The sequence below is a fragment of the Canis aureus genome, chromosome 13 (genome assembly GCF_053574225.1).
Source record: "Canis aureus isolate CA01 chromosome 13, VMU_Caureus_v.1.0, whole genome shotgun sequence".
Classification (NCBI taxonomy): Eukaryota; Metazoa; Chordata; class Mammalia; order Carnivora; family Canidae; genus Canis; species Canis aureus.
In genome coordinates this window covers 49,108,174-49,132,862 of record NC_135623.1, presented here as the reverse complement: position 1 = coordinate 49,132,862, position 24,689 = coordinate 49,108,174, and the positions used below count along the sequence as shown (strand labels likewise).

At 40.3% G+C, this 24,689-nt stretch overlaps 2 protein-coding genes and 1 pseudogene across 3 annotated transcripts in view; 1 reads left to right on the top strand and 2 right to left on the bottom strand.

Moving 5' to 3' along the window:
* GLT8D2 (glycosyltransferase 8 domain containing 2) overlaps positions 1-4,279 on the top strand; it is a 38,663-nt gene extending 34,384 nt beyond the window's left edge. The window contains exon 12 of the mRNA XM_077846142.1: positions 2,175-4,279. Within this exon, the coding sequence (XP_077702268.1) occupies positions 2,175-2,218 (44 nt within the window). The 3' untranslated portion in view covers positions 2,219-4,279. The remainder of the gene's footprint in view (positions 1-2,174) is intronic.
* TDG (thymine DNA glycosylase) lies at positions 96-23,974 on the bottom strand. Of its 2 annotated transcripts, none has more exons than XM_077846134.1 (10): positions 23,738-23,974; positions 12,350-12,492; positions 9,639-9,880; positions 7,808-7,877; positions 5,780-5,915; positions 5,506-5,588; positions 5,332-5,426; positions 3,028-3,199; positions 2,449-2,574; positions 96-2,013 (listed from the first exon to the last, which is right to left on the bottom strand). In XM_077846134.1, the coding sequence occupies exons 1-10, from the start codon at positions 23,758-23,760 to the stop codon at positions 1,883-1,885; spliced, it is 1,221 nt and encodes a 406-aa protein (XP_077702260.1). In that variant the 5' UTR covers positions 23,761-23,974; the 3' UTR covers positions 96-1,882. The 2 variants fall into 2 exon arrangements, with proteins under 2 accessions (XP_077702260.1, XP_077702261.1); XM_077846135.1 differs by lacking the exon at positions 23,738-23,974 and adding an exon at positions 23,285-23,424.
* Positions 14,796-17,857, bottom strand: LOC144282460 (protein SET-like; annotated as a pseudogene).
* Positions 23,975-24,689: the final 715 nt, after the last annotated feature.

The following is a 24,689-nucleotide window of genomic DNA, read 5'->3' as shown; positions in this document are numbered from 1 at the left end:
TACAGGTTAAATGTAATACAGGGTAGACTGACCTCACATGTAAAGGGGGAAAGAATACCAGTCGCTCCTGCTGCAGAAAAACTTGCAACTTGGGATAACCGTTCTTAATATTTTTTATTGTAAAAACGATCAGACTTCCAAATGAATTTAAAAACTTTTTCAATATTATTTAATGAAAAAGTCCCATATTATCATGTATAGGATATATCAACATTTACCACTCATTTTTCATATGTAATGAAAAACACCATTATTGTAAGCTTGGAAAATCTTCAAACTCATTCTCTAATGAGTGTCCATCATAATTTAAAGAGTATTTTCTCTACTCAAAGAAAAAAAAATCTAATGTAAGGCTACAATTATTATACACCAAAGCAATTCCTACTTACATGCTTTACATAGTCCCATGAAAAAATAATTCAATTGTTCCTAATCCCTGATGCAAGGCACTTCAAAGCACCCGCATAAAACATCCATGTAAACAGCAGTACAGTACATGAGTTAAATAACTTTTACACAGCTTGACCTAGACTAAGAGAAATATAAAATCCATCATAGCCACAGCTAAAAAGCATGTTAAGATTCACAAGAATTAAAAAAAAAAAAAAAGAAAGGTTCACAAGAATTTGTTTCTCTTATTACATAGAGAAGAACATATAATCTCTTAGAGGAAAAAAAACCCCAAAGCCTCATAAATATTTTTATATTGAAAAACAGCATGCTCCCTGGGTATGTATGAAATCAGGACATTCAGAAGTGACCAGGAATTAATTGCAGTAGCATTTCTGAATACCTAGCTTCACTATCCACCAGGCCGAGTAGTCTGGACTATTTGTAGCACCATGGAAGAGGCATCAGAAAAATCACAAAGGGATGTTACTTCAAACCAACCCTGCCGTGAAGCTCAGTAAGTCCACAGTAACAGCAATGATGCAGAGATTTTTAAAAAATTACTGACTAGATATACCTAGCAAGAAAAATTGTTATTTTAATACATCTCATGTACATAAAGCACCAGTTTAAATAAGATTATCAAACACTTCCAGCATATTGCTGCTCAGCCTGAGAGTTCATTTCTCACCACTTTCCATGTTGTACCCTTAAAGCCAAGGATAAAATTAGAATGGTGACAGATATTGTAAGAAAAATTCAATTCCTTCCCTATCAAATGTATGTCTCTCAGGTAAAACACAGAGGAAGTAACAAACTTAAAGGTCTACTTCATTCTCTGGAACTTCCCATTCTGCCTGTACTAGGGGATTTACACCCAGGGCTTGGTACCCTGGCAGGGAAGGCCGGGCTAGCTTTGCTGCCCGAAGGCCAAACTACACTTCTGCTGAGCATCTCTCATAAACCAGTGGAGATAAAGAGGTCTGAGTGTGAATACAACTCAAACGCTGCTAACAATTACCCAGTGAGACTCCACTGTGGGTTAACTTCATATACAAAAATGAATACATCCGCCTCTTTACCAGTGGTAATTATTATTAGCATGTCCTTCTTAAGCATAAAAGAAGTAACAGTGTGTCTGGGTTTATGCACAGTTAATAATCAAGTATAAATATTCAGAATGTTTTTTTTTTCAGAATGTTTCTTTTAAAATTACAGATTAAAAGTGACTCCCACAAGAAAATCAGTTTCTTCATGAATGAAGTATAGTTTATAAAAAGCTGGAATGATGGTTAATTCAAATACAAAAAAACCCCACTTCTTCCTTTCCCACTTACTTAGGTTCATACAGTTGATTCTACCACACAACTGTACTATCATTGTATCACCAGAGCAAAATACTAATAAAACGCCTCTGTCAGCAAACTGAGGACTACTTCTTGACAACTGCATTAAAACTGCAGCATTTGAGTAGAGCTGAGAGACACCACTCTTAAGCATGGTTTCCTTCTTCCTGTTCTTGGGTTTCACGATGATTATTAACAGAATGAATGTGGTCTGTAAACGACTGGGTCATCCATTGCCCATTTGGAATGTCACCGAAAGTTGATTCTCCACTGTCAGCTGCCAGGGGGGAAAAGAATGTTAGTGTTAGTTTGTTCTATCTAAAATTGTCACAGGATTCAATGAGGAGATGTGAGCAGTCCAGTGAAGGGAAATTGCTATTAAATAGTTATGCAAGCTTCTTGACTACCATGATAAATAAATCTCTGTTCTTTCGGCAGATACAGGACTTCACAGAGGGACTGTGAATGGGATGACTCGCTAACTTAGAGAGAATGAGCTGGACACACATGTGTGGCGGGACATCAGATAACCACTGTATTTCCATTACTGGCCACTACAGATTTTCAGTGCCATTCCTACACTTCAATAATTCTCTCTCTTAAAAAAAAAAAAAAAAAAACCAAAAGCTAACAAACAACAAAAAAAAACTTGCCCCCCAGTCCTGACAAAACCAAGCATTTAAAAGGAATCCACATATGGAGGGGAACATACTTAGCCCACTGGAAGAGAAGCTGCAAGGGTCACCATTGCACGGATTTTCTGTATAAGCACCACCATATGCTGCTTCATAACCTGGATCATATTTTTCTTCCTTAACAGCCATCTTCTTTGCATCCTCTGTGAGAAGAGTAAAAGGGATTTAAAATGGATTTTGTACAACGGTTTTGAAAATAGCTTTATTCAAAGGTCATCATGAACGAATCTTTTTCTAGTTCACATATACGGAGATGTATCTTTCATTAGTATCATGTTTTAAACTCTTTATAACATATACTAAATTAACTCCTAAGAATTGCAAAAGCCTATTACATTTAATGTCAAGTGGCTACCATGTTTCTTTCTTTCTTTCTTTTTTTTTTTTTTTACCATGTTTCTTATACCCTCAACATCTGTAGGTGTACCCACAACAGATAGATGACCTTGGTAAAACGAGATTTTAACAGTGACTAATGTCTGAGAACTCATGCTGCAAATGTAACTTTTCTTTTCTCCTGCTTTTAAATTCACAACCTGCTTTCTGTAAGGTATAGATCCATGAAATGAATGAATGGGTTGAAAATGGGAACATACCTTGGGCTAGCTGTAGATCAAATGTATATTGTACCTCTTGCACATCTGTATTTCGTTCAATGCCTTTCAATTGATCTCTTAAGTCTTTCAGCTTAATGTAGTAATGAACTTTGTCCTGGGCCCGAGGAAACTGAGCACATCTTGCACTGGATGATGGCATAACATAGCAGAGCTGGAATCATAAAATTTTACAGTTACATAAATCTTCCAAGTCTACTGAATCCACTCACATAGAGATTAAAAAACTCATACATTTTTTGGTTAAAAATGATGCTTATCACACATTAATATATGCAAATCAATACAAGTAGTTGTGTCTGAGCTCAAATTCGTAAAATTTACTTACTACAAAGTCAATAAATAAAAAATGAAGAGGCTTCCCCCTCATGTTCATTTACCAATCATCTTGTCTTTTTAATAGTAAACACATGGTTCACAATTCTAAAGGTGCTAGAAGGCAAAGAGGTATATACACTGAGAATCTTCCCTCCCAGTTCTGTCTCTACCAGTTCTCTTCCCAGGGCAATCACAGTTGCTGGCTCCGGATGTATTCTATGAATATATGATCAAATGTATCTCACATATGTACTCTCCCACACCCTTTTTAAATACACACGAATGGTCACATGCTCTCTATTTCCTGTTCTACATTCCTGCTTTTTGACTCAAAAGCATAATCAGAGAGAATTCTGTCAAATAGCTAAGGAGAAAGACATTTGCATTTATTATTTGGGATAATGGTGACAAACTGTCCTTCATAGAACAGAAAATATATAATACTATATATCACATACATATCAAAGACTGAGGCTGCTCGATTATGGAACTTCTAGTTGCAATTTCTTGCAATTTTTATATTGTCCTCCATAACATTCCATAAAACAAACTTTTTTGTTTGTTTATAAAGCATTTAGAAACTCCTGACTCCTAAAGATATGTAGGTATAAATACTACCAGGTTTTGTAATTACTCATTTTCCCATCCCAAGATATTCTTCAATTAAAATGATGCAGAAATTTGAAAAAAAATTTTGTTTCAAAGCTGAATCACTAACATCATCAGTAACTGCAAATATTTCATAACAAAGAATAAACTAAAACACACAGCACTCCCAAGGTCACTATAGGAGCTAACACTACCTGTCATGATATTATCCAATACTTAGTACTGCACTATTATGGTCACCTACATTCAAGGCGTGTAGCCGAGCCTCATCTGGCTCCTACGGGACAATAAAGCAGTATCTATAGAAGGCAATGAACTCAGCTGCACCAACTTTACCAAAGTAGACAAGTGTAGGCCTCGGTTTTATTATTATTATTATTATTTTTTAAAGATTTTATTTATTTATTCATTAGAGAAGGGGGGGCAGCAAAGACACAGGCAGAGGGAGAAGCAGGCTCCATGCAGGGAGCCTGATGTGGTACTCGATCCCGGGACTCCAGGATCACACCCTGGGCCGAAGGCAGGCACTAAAGCGCTGAGCCATCCAGGGATCCCTAGGCCTCGGTTTTAAGAAAGACCACTTACTTTATCAAGCATATATTTACTTAGAAGAAATTTAAAAAGGAGAAGTTCAAATGTATGGAGATGACAGAAACTTTATTCTGAGCTCTCCACAAAACCCTGTCAGCACATGGGCTTCTCCATTATTTAAAATGTTGTCTAGAACACATGGGTCTGTGCATGTATGTTGTTTTTTAAAAAGTTGTAAACAAAACTACATTAAGAAGCAAATTTAAACCTAATGTCTGCAGAAGCTCTGCAGAAATGACAGTTTGAAACCCACTGTTATTCACGACGCCTTTGTGGACACAGCGGCACCAGTCAACAGTACCGGGTGCCAGTCAGGCTAGCTGGATGTCTGTCTGCAACCGAGCTGCATACTATTCATACAGCTCTAGAATGAAATTGGGCTAAGATACACCAGCAGAGGGTAATGAGCAGTTTTACTCATCAGGAGCATGTCTATATTTACATGTTTGTTTCATACTGAAAAAGGACTAACCTACCTGAATTTGCTAATAAAAATATGCCATTAAATTTATTTTCAACTCCTCCCAGTAGTTTAGCCAAATAACATCAGTAAGACATTTTAACCAAAAAAAAAGTTTATTTTTTAAAATAGTTCCTGAATTAATTTGCAACAATTAGTTTCAGTTGACATGTAACTATTACTAAACAAAATACAGTGTTTTTAGAATGGCATGAATTACAATGGATAGGACAAATAAAAAAGGGAAACTAGCTAGAAAAAAAATTCGTATTTAGCTGATTGTTACAAGAATCACTTTAAGTACTTACGGTTTCTGTGTCTGGGATCTTATGGGGTTGAAGTCCAAATTCTAAGTTTTTAACCTTAACTCCAAAAACTTCTTTACTAAAAATTTCATAAATACCTAAAATGAAATACAAACATACTTACATTGCCCATAATGTTAGCAAATAAAAAAGATAAAATTTAAAAGTAAATCTTACATTTTCCATTAAACACTGCTATTCGTGGCTGATATTTCTGTAATTTCTGCACTAGAATACGTCCTCCTTCACGAAATTCTTTACTAAAATTGAATTAAAAAGTAGTCAAAATATAAGTATGGCAATATTAATACGCTAAATTCAGATAGCTTTGAATAAAAGATCTATTCATGTATTTGTTAAGCTCAGCCTCAAATAGGTACATTTAGCATTCTTAGAGTATATGAGGCATCGGCATGATCAGGTTCCAACCTATAAAAATAAATGTAATTACCTGGAAAGATCTTTGCTGCCTGGTGTTGTCCTTTCCACCATATTGGTAAATCCAATACCATACTTTCCTGGTAAAGTGTGATCATCCATATGGTTCAGCTGGACCTCACTCAGGCCTGACATGAACAGACACTTCCCTGTGAAAATGACAGTTCAGTTTATTTCCAGTAAGTCAAAGATTTTTGCCCCATGGATCGACACAGTAGTCTACATTTTACCCTGAAATTACAAGAAAAAAATTTAGGATACTTAAAAAATTACAGATAAATACCATATATCAAGCAATTACTATGTGCTAAGCCCTCTGTGTGGATTATCTCATTTAATGATCATAATGATCTTCTAAGACATTAATTACCATTTTTATCTCCTTTTCACAGGGCAGATTAATAGCTATCAGAAGTACACTGCTACTCAGCGTAGGAAACTGAAAATCTTTGTTTCCCTTCTAAAAATTTGTGATACTACCCCCTGCCCTCAGAATATCGCAAACAGATAAAAACATACACCAAGAGACCCAGAACATTCAAATGTCCTGATGATGGAAGAAATGAAAAGTTCAAACTGGGATGCCTGGGTGGCTCAGTGTGGATTTGGCTCAGGTCGTGATCCTGGGGTCCTGGGATTGGGCTCCCCACAGGGAGCCTGCTTTTCCCTCTGCCTGGGTCTCTGCCTCTCTCTGTATCTCTCATGAATAAATAAAATCTTAAAAAAAAAAAAAAAAAAAAAGACCCAACTTCTACATTTTTTTTTTTTAAATAATGGAGATGAAGGCAGTCTGGGTGGCTTAGCAGTTTAGCGCAGTCTTCAGGCGTGATCCTGCAGACCTGGGATCGAGTCCCACATCAGGCTCCCTGCATGGAGCCTGCTTCTCCCTCTGCCTGTGTCTCTGCCTCTCTGTGTGTCTCTCATGAATAAATAAATAAAATCTTTATAAATCAATCAATCAATCAATCAATCCTTAGTTCCAAAAACATATTACTAGATCTTTTGCCCTGTTTTTTTTTTCTTTTAAAGATTTTATTTATTTGACATAGAGTGAGCACAATCAGAGGGAACAGCAGGCAGAAGAAGGAGAAGGAGAAGCAGACTCCCCCCTGAGCAGAGGACCTGACTTGGGACTTGATCCCAGGACTCTGGGATCATAACCAAAGCCGGCGGACACTTACCTGACTGAGCCACCCGGGCGCCCCTGATCTAAATGTTTTATAATGTTACTCTTAGATAATTGACTAGTATTTCCTGAGGGCTTTTGCAGGCCTTTCTCTATTAGGTGGTGTTAGGTAAGTAGACTTCATATAAGATAATACAACAGTAGTTATACTTGGTTTTAAAGCTCGCTCTGGGGCAGCCCGGGTAGCTCAGCGGTTTAGTGCCACCTTCAGCTCAGGGCCTGATCCTGGAGACCGGGGATCAAGTCCCATGTCGGGCTACCTGCATGGAGCCTGCTTCTCCCTCTGCGCCTCTATCTCTCATGAACAAATAAATTAAAAATCTTAAAAATAAATAAAAATAAGCTCACTCTACAAGTATTTTCTGCTAGATACAAAGAATCTGTAGAGAATGTCTCCAACACAGAATTTCTTAACTACTGTAATAACTGACTGCCAGGGAGCAATGCATTTTATCTTTCTTGGGAAATAAGATCAGCAGAAATCTGGAAAGGTCAGTTCTCTGTCTGCTCTGGCACAATGATGTACTATTGTTACTCTCACCATAGATAACAAGTAAAAAAGAAAATTCATTAAAAAAAATATAGTAAAACCCCTATAAAATAACTGACAAAACAAAAGAGGAAGTACTGTTTTCTTGCCCTTCATTCTCTTACACTAAAATGTGAACAGTGACATATCCTCTCAAATCTTTTATTAAAAAAAAAAAATCTTTTATTTTTGTGTACACCGGCATAGAAAACATATATAGATCTTTACAAATACCCTCTTTTAAAAAAACACAATTCGCTTAAAAAATCCCCAAATATTAACAAACATAGTTTAAAAGTATAATAATAAAAAAAATAATTACTTACAGAAATGATTTCCAGGTCCAGGGTAATGATGCCCTTTGTAAGCTGCCATCAGTCCTGGGTTTATGCCAATCTACAAAAAATGTTTATATAGTTAAGTCTTTTATTTATTTTTTTTTTAATTTTTAATTTTTATTTATTTATGATAGGCACACAGTGAGAGAGAGAGAGAGGCAGAGACACAGGCAGAGGGAGAAGCAGGCTCCATGCACCCGGAGCCTGATGTAGGATTCGATCCCAGATCTCCAGGATCGCGACCTGGGCCAAAGGCAGGCGCTAAACTGCTGCGCCACCCAGGGATCCCTATATAGTTAAGTCTTGAAAAATATGGTTTAAGCCTTAGGGCTTCTGTGGAGAGGTGGTGGATAAAACTAAATTTTTTAAAATAAAAATTTAAGACAGCATTATAAGCAATGTTTTTTATTAAGTACCTATTCTTGATCTGAACAAAATATTCCTTTTTTTTTTTTTTAATTTTTTTAATTTATTTATGATAGTCACAGAGAGAGAGAGAGAGAGGCAGAGACACAGGCAGAGGGAGAAGCAGGCTCCATGCACCGGGAGCCCGATGTGGGATTCGATCCCGGGTCTCCAGGATCGCGCCCTAGGCCGAAGGCAGGCGCCAAACCGCTGCGCCACCTAGGGATCCCTCCTTTTTTTTTTTTTTAAGTAGACTCCACACCTAATGAGCCACCCAGGCACCCCCAAAGTATTCCATTTTGAGGAAAAACATTCCCTTTATATTTAAAGTGTTGCTGTTGTTTTTAAACCAGTCTGGGAGCCCTTGAGTGGCTCAGTCGGTTAAGCATCCAATTCTTGGTTTTGGCTGAGTTCATGATCTCAGGATAATGGAGACTGAGCCCTTCGTGGGGCTTCATGCTAGGTGTGGAGCCTCCTTGGGATTCACTCTTTCCCTCTCCCTCTATTTCCTCCTTTGCCCCTACTACTTGCTCTCTCGTAATCTCTCTCTCTCTCAAACGAACCAAAACAAGAAAAAACAAAAACCAGTCTGGGAGAAAAAAAAAAAAAAAAAAAAAAAGCAGAAAAAGAGCCATAAATACAGAGAGGAAATGGTGTTTGCCAGAGGCAAAGGGGGATGGGCAAAACAGGCAAAGAGGAGCAGGAGGCACAGAACAGGGAATACAGCCAAGGGTACTCTAAGCCAAGGGTACTCTAACAGTGTATGTGGACAGATGGTAGCTACACCCGTCAGGAGCGTGGAGTGACACACAGACTTCTCAAATCACTGTCGTACACCTTAAACGAATGTAATTGTACCAACTATGCTTCAATCCAAAAAAAAAAAAAAAAAAACAAATTTTAAAAATAAAAACCATTTTACTCCTCATATATCTCCAGGCCCCCCTCACTCTTTCCAACTGGGCTGGAAAGAGTGAGGTCCCACCATGCAGCTCACTCCACATCACCTAGAGCTGTTTGCATGTTGATGTTTCTGAGAGTTACTGACAAAAATCAAAGCTCAAAGTCAGTATTATTTATGGAGAACTCACAGGTGTCATATAATCTAAGCAATCCACATGGATTATTTTATCTGTCACTCCACGAGGGAGGTACTATCACCACCCTTGCTTCACCAGTAATGAAACTGGTGATTAGGAAGGTTAAAGCTTGTCTGAGGTCATACCCCTATATCCTACGGCAGGATCTGAAACCAGATAGCCCCACAGTGGAGCCCATCCTCTTAAACACACCCATATAACACATTCTCATGAAGGAGACACCATTTACCACTAAAAGGATTTTTTAGAAATGATTGTTTTCAACAAAATGCTATGTGCCATTTATAGAACCAAATAGGGACAAAAATCCTTACAATCACAATGTCCAGATTGAAGGTCAAAATGTCTGGGAGGGTCTTGGTTAGAAGTTCAGCTTCTGAAACACCGTTAAAGCGGTCTACCTTCCTTTTCACTTTGAATGTGTCTGTAATTTTTTCTTGCTTTTCTTTTGATTTTGTGGACTTGCCAGATTTTTTGGCTTCAGCAGGCTTTTTAGGTTCTACTGGCTTTTTGGGTTCTTTTGCTCTGGGTTTTCTTTTCCTTCCTTTTGGAGTCTCTGAAACACAATGATTTCCAGGACGTAGATGCAGAAAAATATAACTTATACAACATCAGGCAACTTTCCCAGAAAAGTCACTCTATTAACACTATCTTTCTCTTCTATCTCCCAACCTCAGGGTCCTCTGCACTATTCTCTCCTTCTTCACCCTGGGACTGGGTTCACATGGGCCCATCCCCCACCCTCCTTCCTCTGCTAGCTGTTCTTTGGATGAAATGCCCACAATAACTAAGACTGATTTTCCACACACTCTTACCTGTCATCTTTGCCTCCCCAGGAATACAAGGCATCTATACTATTTTATAGAAATTCTAAATGTAAATACACAAATAGGTCAATAAACAAATGAAAAAATAAGTAGAAAAATAGAAAGAGAAACATTTTAACTCAATTTCCCATTTCCAGCAATAGAAAGCCTCAAATGGCTTGTGGGCTTGTTTTAGACACTGAATGTATATTCTGTTCCACACACAGCTAAAGAGGTGAATTTAGAGGTGCTAATGATGAAATCTCTCAGATGAAAGAATTTTTCAAAAGGGAAGAGTAGGGATCTACTTCAGGACCTAAGCAGAGTTTCTCAATCTCAGCACTACTAACATTTTAGGTTGAATAACTTTTAGTTATGGGGGGTTGTCCTGTACCTTACAGAAATTAACAGCAACCTTGGCCTCTACCTAATAGATGCCAGGAGCACCCTGCCAACCATGACAAAGTCATTTCCGACAATGCCCAATGTTCCGTGCAATGTTCCTTGCGCGATGTGTGTGGGGGGTGGTTGGGAGTTGCTCGGTCAAGAATCACTGACCTATAGTTACCCACAAGAAGGCTTGGGTTTTCTCACCCTTAATTCTTTGACATCTCTCAATTTCTTGGGCCCCTCTCCCATTCTACTACTCTTTGGCGGTTCCCTAACCCAGCCTCCTGTCCGTCCTCTCTTCTACCTCACTCTGTTTACTCCAATACTAAGGGATCTACCTCTACACCAATAGGAGAGTCAAGAGCAGGGCCATCTCCAACGCAACGGAGGCAGATGCGTTTTCTGAAATCATACAGTGAAATTCTGAGCACATTTCTCCTACGATAATGCTACTTTGGAGAAAGCCATTACCTTTTTCTCCATCCCCTCAGGACCTCCTCATTTCATCCCCATATTCTTCAGTCTTGAGTCCATGTTTTGTCTCCATATTCTGCCTCAGCTCTTGCCATTCAATCTATCCTCTACACTATTTCTAGGCTGAGTTTTAGAATGTCAGTCTATGCAAGTCACCCTCTGCTTACATTCTCTCAAAAGCTCCCTACTGCCTTCAGAACAGACTCTACATTCATCAGGTTACAAGCCTATGTTCTGGCTATGCACCAGAGGCCAGTGACACAGAATCACTACTTTTTTTAACGGTCATGCTTTTTTGTATCTATGCTTCTGCACATGCTGCTCCTTAAGACTGGAATTTCCCCACTCCACTATTCATGGTGATAAAATCTCCCCACCCTTGGTTCCTGAGTTCTGGGAAGCTGCTTTTGAGCCTTGGTCCAAACTAGGTGTCAACCCTATGAGCTCTCAAGGCATTCTATCCCCCTCCACACCTTTGTGTGTTGAAATATAATATAAAAGAATAAGTAATTCCCTTGTGTTTTCTTTTCTTGTTTTTTTTTTTTAAGATTTTGTTTATTTATTCATGAGAGACAGAGAGACAGAGAGAGAGAGGGAGGGGCAGAAACACAGGCAGAGGGAGAAGCAGTCTCCACGCAGAAGCCTGACATGACATGGGTCTCGACCCCGGGACTCCAGGACCACGCCCCGGGCCGAAGGCAGGCACTAAACCGCTGAGCCACTGAGGGATCTCTACTTATTATTCTCTACTTCTCGATCACGAGATACTTGAGGACAAGATCCATGTTCTTTTTTTTTTTTTTTTTTTTTTTTAATTTTTATTTATTTATGACAGTCACAGAGAGAGAGAGAGAGGTGCAGAGACACAGGCAGAGGGAGAAGCAGGCTCCATGCACCGGGAGCCCGATGTGGGATTCGATCCCGGGTCTCCAGGATCACGCCCTGGGCCAAAGGCAGGCGCCAAACCGCTGCGCCACCCAGGGATCCCAAGATCCATGTTCTTTTATTTCCCAAAACCTATCACAGTGCCTGGTACATACTTCAAAAGAAGTTAGAAATTTTAATACTAAAATAAAACCAGGGGCATCTGGGTGGCTCAGTTGATAAAGCACCTGCCTTCGGCTCAGGTCATGATCCCAGAACCCGTGTCAGGCTCCCTGCTCAGGAGGGAGCTTGCTTCTCCCTCTCCTTCTGACTACCCCTCCATCTGCTTGTATACACTCCCTGTCAAATAAATAAAATCTTAAAAAAATAATAAATGAATGAAATAAAACTAAAATTCATCACTAACCCTTTTTTTCTGTAAGCTGGCTAGTCCAATAGCTAATTTTCTAAACTATCCTGATAAAAGCTACCTTGTACGGGTTCCTGAGCAGGAGCTGGGTCTGGAACTTCTGTGGGCATTTGCTGTTCATTCATCACTGCCATATCAGAAGCTTCTGTCATCATTTGTTGAAATGGGAATGTATAAAAAGCTTGAGCTTGCTGAAGGGAATAGCTGAAAGAAAAATTAAGTATAAAAATATAAAATATGACAATAAAAGCCATTCCCAACCAGGAATTTAAACAATTAACTGTAATAAAAGACTTCAGGATCTAAACACTTAGTAACAGATTGTAATATTTAGAGTTGATAAAATGGTCAAAAGGGAGAAGGAATATCTTTTTCCATATGTGCACATTCACCCTAATTTTACCTTGTGCTTACTAACCAAACACTAATTAACTCTTCCACTGTTTAATGACAAAATGTGTCATCAATAAAACTTACCAGTCCTGTCAAGTCAGTCTCTGCTTTCTCTGAAATGAGATCATTAGTGCAGAGAAACTTAAAAGGCACAGCAGCTCATACAGGTTTAAAGTGTCCATAAAAACAATTTGCATCTCTATCTTCAGATTTAATCCCTTTGTCACAAAGATTCTGCCAATCTAACCCTCACCTAGCTTTACTGATTCACTGCACAACTCTGTGCAAGGTAAAGGTATGTAACATGTTGATTTGATACATGTATTGCAAAAAAACGATTATTAAGAGTCTTAGCTAGTATCTGCATTGTCAAATAATTACTATTTCTTAAAAAAAAATAATTACTATTTTTTTGCAATGAGAACATTGAAAATCTCTTAGAAACTTTCAAGAATATAGTACAATATTAACTGTAACCACCACAATGTACATTAGATCCCCAGACCTTGGTAATCTTTATACCTTTGACCAAATCTCCCTATTCCTGCCTTCCCTCCAAGTTAACTTAAGGTTCTCTTTCGGTTGATCTGCCTACTTAATGATTTATTCATTGGATCTATTTTATTTTATTTTTTAAAGATTTATTTATTTATTCATGAGAAACACACACACAGAGAAAGAGAGGCAGAGACACAGGCAGAGGGAGAAGCAGGCTCTACGCAAGGAGCCTGATGTGGGACTCGATCCCCGGTCTCCAGGATCACACCCCGGGCTGCAGGCGGTGCTAAACCGCTGCGCCACCAGGGCTGCCCTGGATCTTTTTTAAATTGTTGCTGGGCTTCTACCATTAGATTAAGACTAGAATTTGATATTCTGTACGTATCTGTGAATTTATGGAAAAAAACACTTTAAACCTCTTTTCTGAATATTTTTTAGACGGTTCCCACTGGTCAGTTCAATATAAGGAACACAGGCCTTCACAGAAAACTGCCAAAAAGATCTTACAGTGACTATAAATCACTATTTCAAACTGTTTCCCTCAGCACAAAGCCAGAGGAATAAACCATATATTTTGTGAAACTCAAACTACAACTGATGCCAAATGATGCCATTAAATACACAATGGAAAGAAAACACTAGGAAATAAAATGGGTATCATTTGCCATTTGGAGAGAAAAGTCATGTTTTCTGTGGGTTAACTACACACTTCTTAGTCACAAAGAAAGCAAAGTAGAAGCTCAGAAAGTAGAGATTAAAAAGGCAAACTAGTACACAGTAAATGAGTAAAAACTCATAGTGTATAATTTGCATCTTAATAAAACAGCCTTAATAAACTTAAATGTCCGAGGCAGATACAGGGTAATAGACTGTGGGTGGCTAGGCTAGGATGCTGGGTGCTCATGAGACATACAGGGGCCAAACCCCAGTGGACAAACCAATGGAGAGGAATTTTAGCTTTAAACTATCTTTAAGATAACCTGCTAAAGAAAAGGTTAAGAATTAGAAAGATATTATACTATATCTTAAGAGTTTTATTTCTGGGGTGTCGGGTGGCTCTTGTCGGTTGAGCATCTACCTTTGGCTCAGGTCATGACCTTAGGATCCTAGGATCCAGCCTCACATCAGGCTCCCTGCTCAGCAAGGAGTCTGCTTGTTCCTCTGCCTCTCCCTGCTTGTGCTCTCTCTCTTGCTCTCAAATTAAATCTTTTTTTTAAAGTGTTTCATTTCCTTAAATATATCATGTTCAGTTATGTAAAAAAAAAAATAACACAGTAATGCAATAAACTTGATACATTAACATGAGAAAATACTATGTAGCATAATTACATTTATTGATATTTTTAAAAGCACACAAATTGTTTAATGCAGACTTTAAAGTAGAAAGAACACAAAACAGTATTGTAACCTGAGGCTGCACACCAGAAAAGTATGTAGTAAGTTCTAGAAGCTTGGGGATCCCTGGGTGGCGCAGTGGTCTGGCGCCTGCCTTTGGCCCAGGGCGCGATCCTGGAGATCTGGGATCGAATCCCACATCGGGCTCCCAGTGCATGGAGCCTGCTTCTCCCTCTGCCTGTGTCTCTGCCTCTCTCTCTCTCTCTCTCTCTGTGACTATCATAAATAAATAAAAATTAAAAAAAAAAGTTCTAGAAGCTCAAATGTGAAAAATGAAGAGAAGTGCTTAAATTGTGCTAGGCACAAAGTAACATGTCCTCTTCCCCACCCCCTACTTTTCTTTAATAGTATTCATAACTCTTTTTGATGAATTGTAAAAACATCCGTTGTTCAGTGTTTTTTGTGAATGTGTACACATTTAGTTTTATTATAACAAAGCAACTTGTACACTTTTAAGGTTTAAAACTGAGCATATTTCCTTTCCAGTGAAACAAAATGAAAATTTAAAAATACAGGAACAAAATTACAATAGAGAATGTCAATTTCAAGTAAGATCCTAAAGGTTCTGCTGATTCTCCCATTGAGTGGCAAGGCTCAAGTCATCATTAGGAGAGTTTTATTTTAAAAGTGTCATTGGGGGTAGCCCCAGTGGCTTAGCGGTTTAGCGCCGCCTTCAGCCCAGGGCATGATCCTGGAGACCCAGGATCGAGTCCCACGTCAGGTGCCCTGCATGGAGCCTGCTTCTCCCTCTGCCTGTCTCTCTCTCTCTCTGTCTCTAATTAATAAATAAAATCTTAAAAGTTTAAAAAAATAAATAAATAAAAGTGTCATCGGGCAGCCCCGGTGGCGCAGCGGTTTAGCGCCTCCTGCAGCCCGGGGTGTGATCCTGGAGACCAGGGATCGAATCCCACGTCAGGCTTCCTGCATGGAGCCTGCTTCTCCCTCTGCCTATGTCTCTGCCTCTCAATCTGTCTGTGTCTCTCATGAATAATAAAAATAAAACCTTTAAAAAAAAAAGTGTCATCTTAAACTGCAAGGATGTCTGTTAAACATCACAATTAAACATGCCAAAGGAGGGCAGCCCTGGTGGCTCAGTGGTTTAGCGCCTGCCTTCGGCCCGGGGCGTGATCCTGGGGACCCGGGATCGAGTCCTGCGTGAGGCTCCCTGCATGGAGCCTGCTTCTCCCTCTGCCAAAGGAGAAGCCATGTTGTCAAAATGCCCACTTAATCCACCCAAACATCTCAAACCCACCCTTTGCTGACCTTCTATAACCCCATTTTTTAAAGTTTTTTTTTTTCTTTTTTAAACAAGAGAAAAAGTAGACAGGTACACACTGGTAAGTGCTTACTGTCCATATTCACATAGACACAGTGTAATCTCTGAGCCCAATATACAGAGAAAGGAGGAAAAAGCTAGAATTCTATGTACTACTACACAGGGGCCTAGCACCCTCCAGCTTCCAGCAGAGCTAAGGGAGCAGAAGGTTTTTCTTTTTTCCCACAGATCACAGTGGTATTGATTCCATAAAGTTTTTGTTGAGACAGGAAGAAATAAAAATGAATTTGGAACAGCAAGGGGTAGAGATTCTTTTCCCACTGTACTCTGCTCAAGGTATTTCCCCCCAAAATAAGTTGAGAACCATGATATAAAGGGAGAGAAAAGAGACTTCAAAAAACAGAGCAGATGAGCACAAGAGGAGGGGAAAAAAGAGATGCAACTTGCTCTCAGGGACTGGAGAAAATTCAAAAAGGAAGGTTGGAATCCATCGGTGTTCCATTAGTCATCTTCTTCATCCTCCTCTCCTTCCTCCCCCCCCCCCCCATCATCATCTTCATCTTCTCCTTCTTCATCCATATCGGGAACCAAGTAGTACTGTAATAGATTTGGCCAAATATCATCTTTGATGACTTTTCCTAACTCATCTGTACCTGCATCAGAATGGTCAGTAAACCAGATGAAGAAGCTCTCTGATTCCTCATGCTGTCTCTTCCTGCTGCTTTTATTCTGTGTTTGACTTGAATGTTTCCTCAAATCCTTTCCAGATTTCCATTTGATTTCAGTAGACTTTGAAGATGGATCACAACTCTCATTCAGATGAAATTCTTTGGAGAGAACTTTCTTTCGAAGTAAGGGTTTTCATCAAAATAAAAATCTATTCTGTAACCTGATTTAATATCTTCAAATTCTGTCACTTCAACTCTTGTTAATAATGCAGTGCCTCTTCATCTTCCTCCCCAAGCAGTACAGACACTTGTGGATGGTTAACCAATGTTACCCCAAAATTGGGGATTTTGGCGATCAATTCCGATCTCTTCTGAAAAAATGGTTGGCGGAGTTTATTTCTGTTATACTTTCAAAATCTCCTCACTGGCTTGTTCATTAAGTCTATTTCATTTTGTACTTCATCAATATGTTCAATTGCTTCTTGCTGTTCTTTTTCTCCCTTCGGCAAGTGCTGAGAGGTTGATGTCTCCTCCGGCTTGGGGGCAGGAAGCAGCCTCGGTTCCTTCGTTTGAGGCCTGAGTGAGGGGTGGTGCCTGGGCTGTGAGGAAACTCCATGAAACCGGGAGAGAGGCATGTCTGGAAGAAGCTCCGATTGTCCTGTTGTTTAGTGTTGATGACACAAATACTCTAATGAAGGTGTGGATACTGCTAGGTTACATGGAGACATCTTACATAGTTACCCTTTGGAAATTCTAGTAAAATGAACTGTAACTTTTGATTGTGGCCAGGTGCAGTTTCCTGAGCTATTAGCAGCCCCTTTCAACTGGAATATGTAAAAGTAAAGATATATGGTCATAATAAGTGAGTGCCAGAAGAATGCACGATGTCTGTTCTTAGTATGCCACACTCTGGAGGGCAACCTTCACCCTTTTCCATTTGCCTCGTTACCTCTCTCAAGAGTTTCACAGAGGAGTCCCATTTCAAGCACTTCACAAAGTCCAAACTTATGATACTTAATTTAGCAGGGATCCCTGGGTGGCTCAGCGGTTTAGCACCTGCCTTTGGCCCAGAGCACGATACCGGAGTCCCGGGATCAAGTCCCGCATCGAGCTCCCGGCATGGAGCCTACTTCTCCCTCTGCCAGTGTCTCTGCCTCTCTCTCTCTCTATGTCTATCATGAATAAATAAATAAAATCTTAAAAAAAAAAAAAAAAGATACTTAATCTAGGAAAATACCACATTACAAAAGGAATCTGAACTTTAAAAAATAAATTTCTAAAATGTGGTTCCTTTCACATATTTAGGAGTCATTAAATTCTGAAGCTCAGAATCTGAAAACTAAAATTTTAGAAATCAATTGGCTGAAGAAAAAATGAAAAGGAAGAAAAAAATATGAAGTTGATTTTAGAGACATAGATTTATTTATTTTGAAAGAAACCAAGAAACTTACTGATATCAACAATGTCCTTTTTAATCTTTCTAAAAATGATCCCTGGTACTTGACAACCAGTTAAACTAGAAATAGAAAATAAAGAAATTAGGAATAGAAAAACAAAGCTATGAAAAATGTGATAGATAAGTTCTAAAGTAATACACTATCTTTGTGTGTTTAGTCTTAGCATCTCAACAGCTTCCTAAAAAGAACAAAAGCAAAAAGTGTGTCACATACTCTTATTACTTGGCAGAAGCAAGCAATATATCCATACAAAAACCTTCAAGAACTTCAAATCTAGGAAACTGGAGTTCTGGATAATTTAATTTTCTATGATCCAGTAATAGTTCTACCTGTAAGCAGCATAAACCTGTTCAACCTTAATGTGAAAATATTTAATACATTTGCTGTGGACAGGATTGCCACTTTGTAACTCAGAATTGTGCAAAACTTACAGCCTTCATTTTCTCTGTGTGAGGGACAGCAACAGAAGAGCACCTGGCCAAGTCACTCATCCTCTCAGGACCTTTCAGAACCATGAAAATGATTTCTTATATATGGACAATGTAGAGAAAACAGGACTAAATCTGTCCAGATTCCAAACAGACTCTTTAGAGTTTTTATTCTCTGTAACTCCCTGATAACTAAATCTCTAAGAAGCAAGAGGGATGGTCTTATTTCCCTTTGCTCACTTATCTTCTCTATCACGTTTGTCCCTGCACTTCTCTGTGCCACCTCTCCTGTGCTTCCAGCTAACCACCCCCCCAATCCCCTCCCAGGCTGCCATTCACACCGCCCTTCTCCTGAACATCAGTGCTCAAAGCACTGTTTTTTATGGCCACCTGGAATCAACATACTGTCCATTTTCCTGATGAACTACATATTTCCTGATGGTCTTTCTCAAAAACACAACACAGTGGACTGAGGAGTCCAGTTAATTCAGGTTTTGCTGAATTTCAAAAACTCTCTCAGGTTTTCTCTAAAATTAAAAACTCCAACTTCTTTAATCCTCAGTTATTTTCCACCATTTTAAAGATTTAGGTTGCTCTTTTCTAAATACATTTGCCTTAGTCCCCTTGGCCTGCTGTAACAAATGCCATAAACTAGGTGGCTCATCAGAAACAACTTTCAGGGGCACTTAGGCCACTCAGTTAAGCGACCCAATCTTGGTTTCAGCTCAGGTCGGGATGTCAGGCTCCTGAGACCAGCCGTGTGTTGGGCTCTGCACAGGGTGTGGAGCCTGCTTGGAATTCTCTCTCCCTCTGCCCCTCCCCCTTGCTTTCTCGCTCACTAAAAATAACAAAAAACCCCCACCATTTTTACTTAATACACTTTTGGAAGCTGGAAAGTCCAAGTTCAAGGCAGCAGATTTAGCGCCTGTTGAGGGTCTGCTTCCTAGTTCATATGGGTTCCTTCTCACTAAATCCTTAGAAAATGGAAGACGTGAGGGATCTCTTGGGACCTCTTTTATAAGGGCACTAATCCCATTCATGAAGGCTCCACCCTCATGACCTAATCACCTCCCAAAGGCCCCACCTCCAAATACTATCATAGTGGGACTATTAGTTTTCAACATATGAATTTTGGAATGATACTCATATAGCGGTATTTTATTATTTTCATTTAAATAATAATAATACAACACTGAACAGTTACAAAATAACAATCAATGCTAAATAATACAAATGCTCAACTAAGATGGAATACTACTATAACTATTTAAAGACTATACTTTTTTTTTTTTTAAGGATTTTTATTTATTCATTCATGAGTGACACACAGAGAGAGGCAGAGAAATAGGCAGAGGGAGAAGCAGGCTCCATGCAGGGAGCCTGACATGGGACTGGATCCTGGGACTCCAGGACCACGCCCCAGGCCAAAAGCAGGAGCTAAACCACTGAGCCATGCAGGGATCCCCTAAAGACTACACTTAATATTGCAAAGTGGAAGTGTGTGCTTCACCATGCATCACTGAGTATTTGTGGTATACAACCTATCAGAAACGCAAAGATTTAGAGTAAGCCAGAATCCTCAACTAATTCAACTATTCTTCATATAGTAGGATTTCAAATATCCTCACTATTTTGTCATTTGTCATTGACTTTCATCAATGACATTGACTTTCATCATTGATTTTTCTGTACCTAGGCACAGGATTGTGGCTCTTTTGGTAAAAGATGATTCATGGGCAGCCCCAGTAGCGCCACCTTCAGCCCAGGGCCTGATCCTGGAGACCCGGGATAGAGTCCTGCATCGGGCTCCCTGCATGGAGCCTGCTTCTTCCTCTGCCTGTGTGTCTGCCTCTCTCTCTCTGTGTCTGTGTCTCTCATGAATAAATAAATAAAAATCTTTAAAAAAAGGAAAAAAAAAAAAGGTGATTCACCATCCCAGCCAGTTAGGATAGATCTGAGTTCTGACTCAAACTATTGATTCCACAAACCTCTCCTAGAGTTGGGTCACTGACAAATTTTATCAGCACCCTCACATTGTTAAACTGTTGAAAAGAACAAGATGGGGTAGAAGTACACGACACACAGCTGACCCTTGATTCTTTCAGCGGTAAACCAGTTTGGAGTTTACCTAACCCGACAGCCATCCTGCCCACAGAGAAGTGGTGTACAGCACACGCACAGTTGTTAGGGAAGCAGACTCTGAGCGACATTGCCTGGGTACACATTCCAGCTCTGTCATTTACTGACTCAAGTTCCTTAGCCTCTTTGTTTCATTTTCCACATCGGCACAATGCCAATAGTTGTACCTAATTCACTGGTTATGAGAATTAAATTAGTTAACACATGCAAAACACTTAAAACTCCCTGGTATACAGTAATTTTGCTGGAATAATAAAGACAGCAGGAAATGATTACATACTTTAGGTACCCCCGATCATCCTCCTGATGCTAGTCCAATTATCATTATCCAAAATGGAATTAACTTAACTTGGTATGTCCTTTTTTCTGAAATTATACTGTAGCCTAATGGTCACTGGTTCCTTTTAAATATGCTCAAAACCACTGAAAAGTAAAAATTTTGTTTAGGATCAAAGTCAATATATTAGAGGACATACTCCACCTTTGGAAGAAATGGGACCCCACGTGTTTATTTTCAGGCTTCGGGCTCCTCTCCCATTTTCTACAAGTTCTTATGGACTGGCAGTAATCTACCTCTCATTTGAAATATGATTTCTCTTAGAACAGCTGAAAGTTCTCTTAAATGCCCTCATCGATCTTGTCTATTATTATTATTATTATTTTTAGAGATTTTATTTATTTATGAAAGGGGGAGGGGGGCAGGGACACAGGCAGAGGGAGAAGCAGGCTCCATTCAGGGAGCCTGACATGGGACTCGATCCCGATCTTCAGGATTGCGCCCTGGGATGAAGGTGGTGCTAAACTGATGAGCCACCCGGGCTGCCCGATCTTGTTTCTTAAAAACATTCATTCTGCCACTTCCAGTCTACAATCATTTTTCTTTACACAAGAGATAAAAAATTAAGACCAGAACCAGAATTAAGAATTAAAATCTCTAAAAATAATAATAATAATAAGAGACAAGATCGATGAGGGCATTTAAGAGAACTTTCAGCTGTTCTAAGAGAAATCATATTTCAAATGAGAGGTAGATTACTGCCAGTCCATAAGAACTTGTAGAAAATGGGAGAGGAGCCCGAAGCCTGAAAATAAACACGTGGGGTCCCATTTCTTCCAAAGGTGGAGTCTGTCCTCTAATTTATTGACTTTGATCCTAAACAAAATTTTTACTTTTCAGTGTTTATTTCCTAATAGCATGCCAGTGAACTATGCAGAAAACCCAGGCCTTTCTTGCCCCAGTTGTCAATATCTAACTAAAAAAGTTCTTGGTTTAACAGTTGTTGTTTTTTTTTTTAAGACTTTATTTATTTATTCATGGGAGACACAGAGAGGCAGGGACACAGGCTGAGGGAGAAGCGGGCTCCCTGCGGGGAGCCCAATGCAGGACTGGATCCCAGGACCCCGGGATCACGCCCTGAGCTGAAGGCAGACGCTCAACCACTAAGCCACCCAGGTACGCCAGTCTCTAACATTTCTAGAAAGGCTGATTTCACTTGAGGGTTACTATTCCCATTCTGTATTTTCAGTGGTCTGTATTACACTTTTCCAGTCATTTTTAATTTGACACCCTACTTTCCGTTTTTGGTAAATGTCCTTTTTGTGCTGGAGCTCAGTTGAAACAGTATCCTCTTCTTCCTTTTTTCCTCTCTGGTTTAGCCTTTAAATACTCATGATACTTGAATTATCTTCTTCTTCTTCTTCTTCTTTTTTTTTTTTTTAAAGGAGTCCCCATATTAATAGAATTTTTTCCTTGACTTTTTAAAAATGACTCTTCCAAAATAAAAAGTAAATTCATCATACCCATTCCATTCTACTCCTTGAGTAGCATAAAGAGGAGATTGACAAAAAAACAATTTCTCGGGATTTTCTGGGGCCTCGGTCATTTCAGAATCCTCAAGGATAAAGCCCTTACACGACTAACACAAAATTCTCTTTTATTTCCTGGGATTGAAACTTTGCCAGTCAAAATTAAAAATGGTCTATAACACGGGATGAAGTTAAAACAGAAATGTCAATTTGTGGATAAACACTGTATAAGACACCTATTACTTTGCTGTGAGACAGTGAGCAAGGTCTTCTAACGTGTAATTCATTTGCTGTTAGACTCAACACAGGTTTCAGTGCTGATGTGAAGTAAGATTACAGAGGTAGGAGCAAGTTCCACAAATTCCAGTAAATTCTTTTAAATGTAAAGTTCTTCTGGGAAGGAAGTGCAATACTTTATTTCAGGATTCGACCTGCAAAGGCAGGATTATCAAGCCCACACTTTCTCTACATATACCTCTCCTAAACGCTAAAGACTATTTTGGTAATCTAATCCCTTCCATACAACCCAGATTCACGGCATGCAGGACCCGGTATCAGAGATGCCCTATTTTACAAATATGAACAGACCCAGAGAAGCGAAATGTCTTGCTTAAGTCCAGGACCCATTAGCCACGGAGAGTCAGGAAAATTCATTAGGTCTAAAACAATCTTACTCCAATGCAGAATACTTTTTTCTTTTTAAAGACCCTGTTACCCCATCTAATTATTTTTTCGTTTAGTTCTCTGCCAGGAGTTCAAATTGTGAAATCTCTGCTCTTGCCAAACGTTCTCTCTACGTATCTAACACTCCCCAAAGGTCACACTGAAAGTGGATTCTTAAGTTCGCCTCCAAGATCACAGGAAAGGACTGATGACTTCTTGGGGTATTAGTCACAGTCCAGAATTCAAGAGCTCTAGTACGGCAGTGTTACCTACCTTGGGGCTCCTCGCGGTGCTTTTAGTAAACCTGGGGGTGGGGGGAGAAGCCACGATAAATCTACTAACTCTAAAGTAAAACCTCCAGGGGTGATACGTGTGATTCTCCATCTTTACAGCTCTTCGCATAAGGGAGGCTAAAGGGAAACGCTGCCAGAACGGGAACCGCGAAGAAACATCAAGTGGAGACTGCTGGCTGCTCGCTAACCCATCTAAAAGCCGGCGGGATGCCGGGAGGGCCGGAACAAGGAAGAGCTGAGGCGCCGGACCGGCCGCTGCCGGAGGAACCTGCCACCGGCGGCCGGGGAGGCCCGCGGTGCGCAGGCGCGGCCCCGGCCTTTGTTTTCCGGCCGCGGCATTTAAAGACCCCCGCGTGCGTGCGTGCGCGCGCCCGCCGGCCGGCCGGCCGCCGCGAGGGGCGCGGGGGAGGGGCGGCGCTCCGCTCGGCCTTACCTGCCCGCGTTCTCCGCTTCCATCCCCCGCCGTCGCTCCAGCTGGCGGCTGCTCCTGGCGGGCGGGCGAGCGACTGGCCTCCGTGGTACCGCGGCGGGCCAGCGGCCGGACGGCAATAAACAGAGACCAGACACGATGTCTGGTCGAGCCGGGACGGTGGCCGGCGCTCAAGCTCCTCCCCCGACCTCCTAGCCGCTCCCCGCCGCACCCCCCCTCTGCGCGGCGCCTCCGCCTGCTCAAAGCCGAATCCCACGCCTCGTGGCCGTCACGTGACACAGCCAGCCCAATCACGTCCGCTCCCCTCTCGCTGGTTCCCCCTGCTCTCCGCTTGGCCTTTCGGGAAGGGTGGCGGACGGAAAAGGGTGGGACGAGGCGCGCTCTGCTGACGTAAGGTTTCGTGGGCCCCGGCGGGGGCCGGAGCTGGGAGGGTGACGTGCCGGGGGCGCTGTGTGGGTGGGGCCCTGAAAAGGGGCATCCTGGTCAGGGTGATGCAGGCCAGTGCACCTCAAGTTTTATCCTGATTAAAAACAATATTTTGCGTTAATCACCAGGTATCAACTATGAAGTGTGATTTTGGGCAAGTAAGGCTTTGGAGTCAGAATACTTGGGAGTTGAGGTCACTGTGCCATCTTGGGCCTCAATTTCCTCATATGTAAAAAAAGAGCGATTGTAAAACTGCTTCGTAAAATGTAAAGCTTTACATGAAACATTGCTTTAATTTGTATATATAAAGATAATAACGTTTCAAGTGTATGATGATTTAACAGCACGTCTTCCTTACAGACCAGCTACTCTTATTTTTCAATGGCTCTTACAGCTAGTTTTTGTTTCATTAGTTTTCAAGTTGTCGCTGGTGTTTGTACAAAGACTTCATGAAATAACTTAATGGAAATAGGCTTTTCTGTTTCTCTAGTTTGCATGATGAAAATCATGGCTGCTGTATTAGTTAATT

Coding starts and splice junctions, on each gene's coding strand:
- TDG (XM_077846134.1), bottom strand. CDS start 23,760: ATGGAAGCGGAGAACGCGGGCAG. Junction 9,881..12,349: donor TGCTCAGGAACCCGTACAAG/GTAGCTTTTATC, acceptor ATTGTGTTTCAG/AGACTCCAAAAGGAAGGAAA. Junction 5,427..5,505: donor AGCAGTGTTTAATGGAAAAT/GTAAGATTTACT, acceptor ATTTCATTTTAG/GTATTTATGAAATTTTTAGT.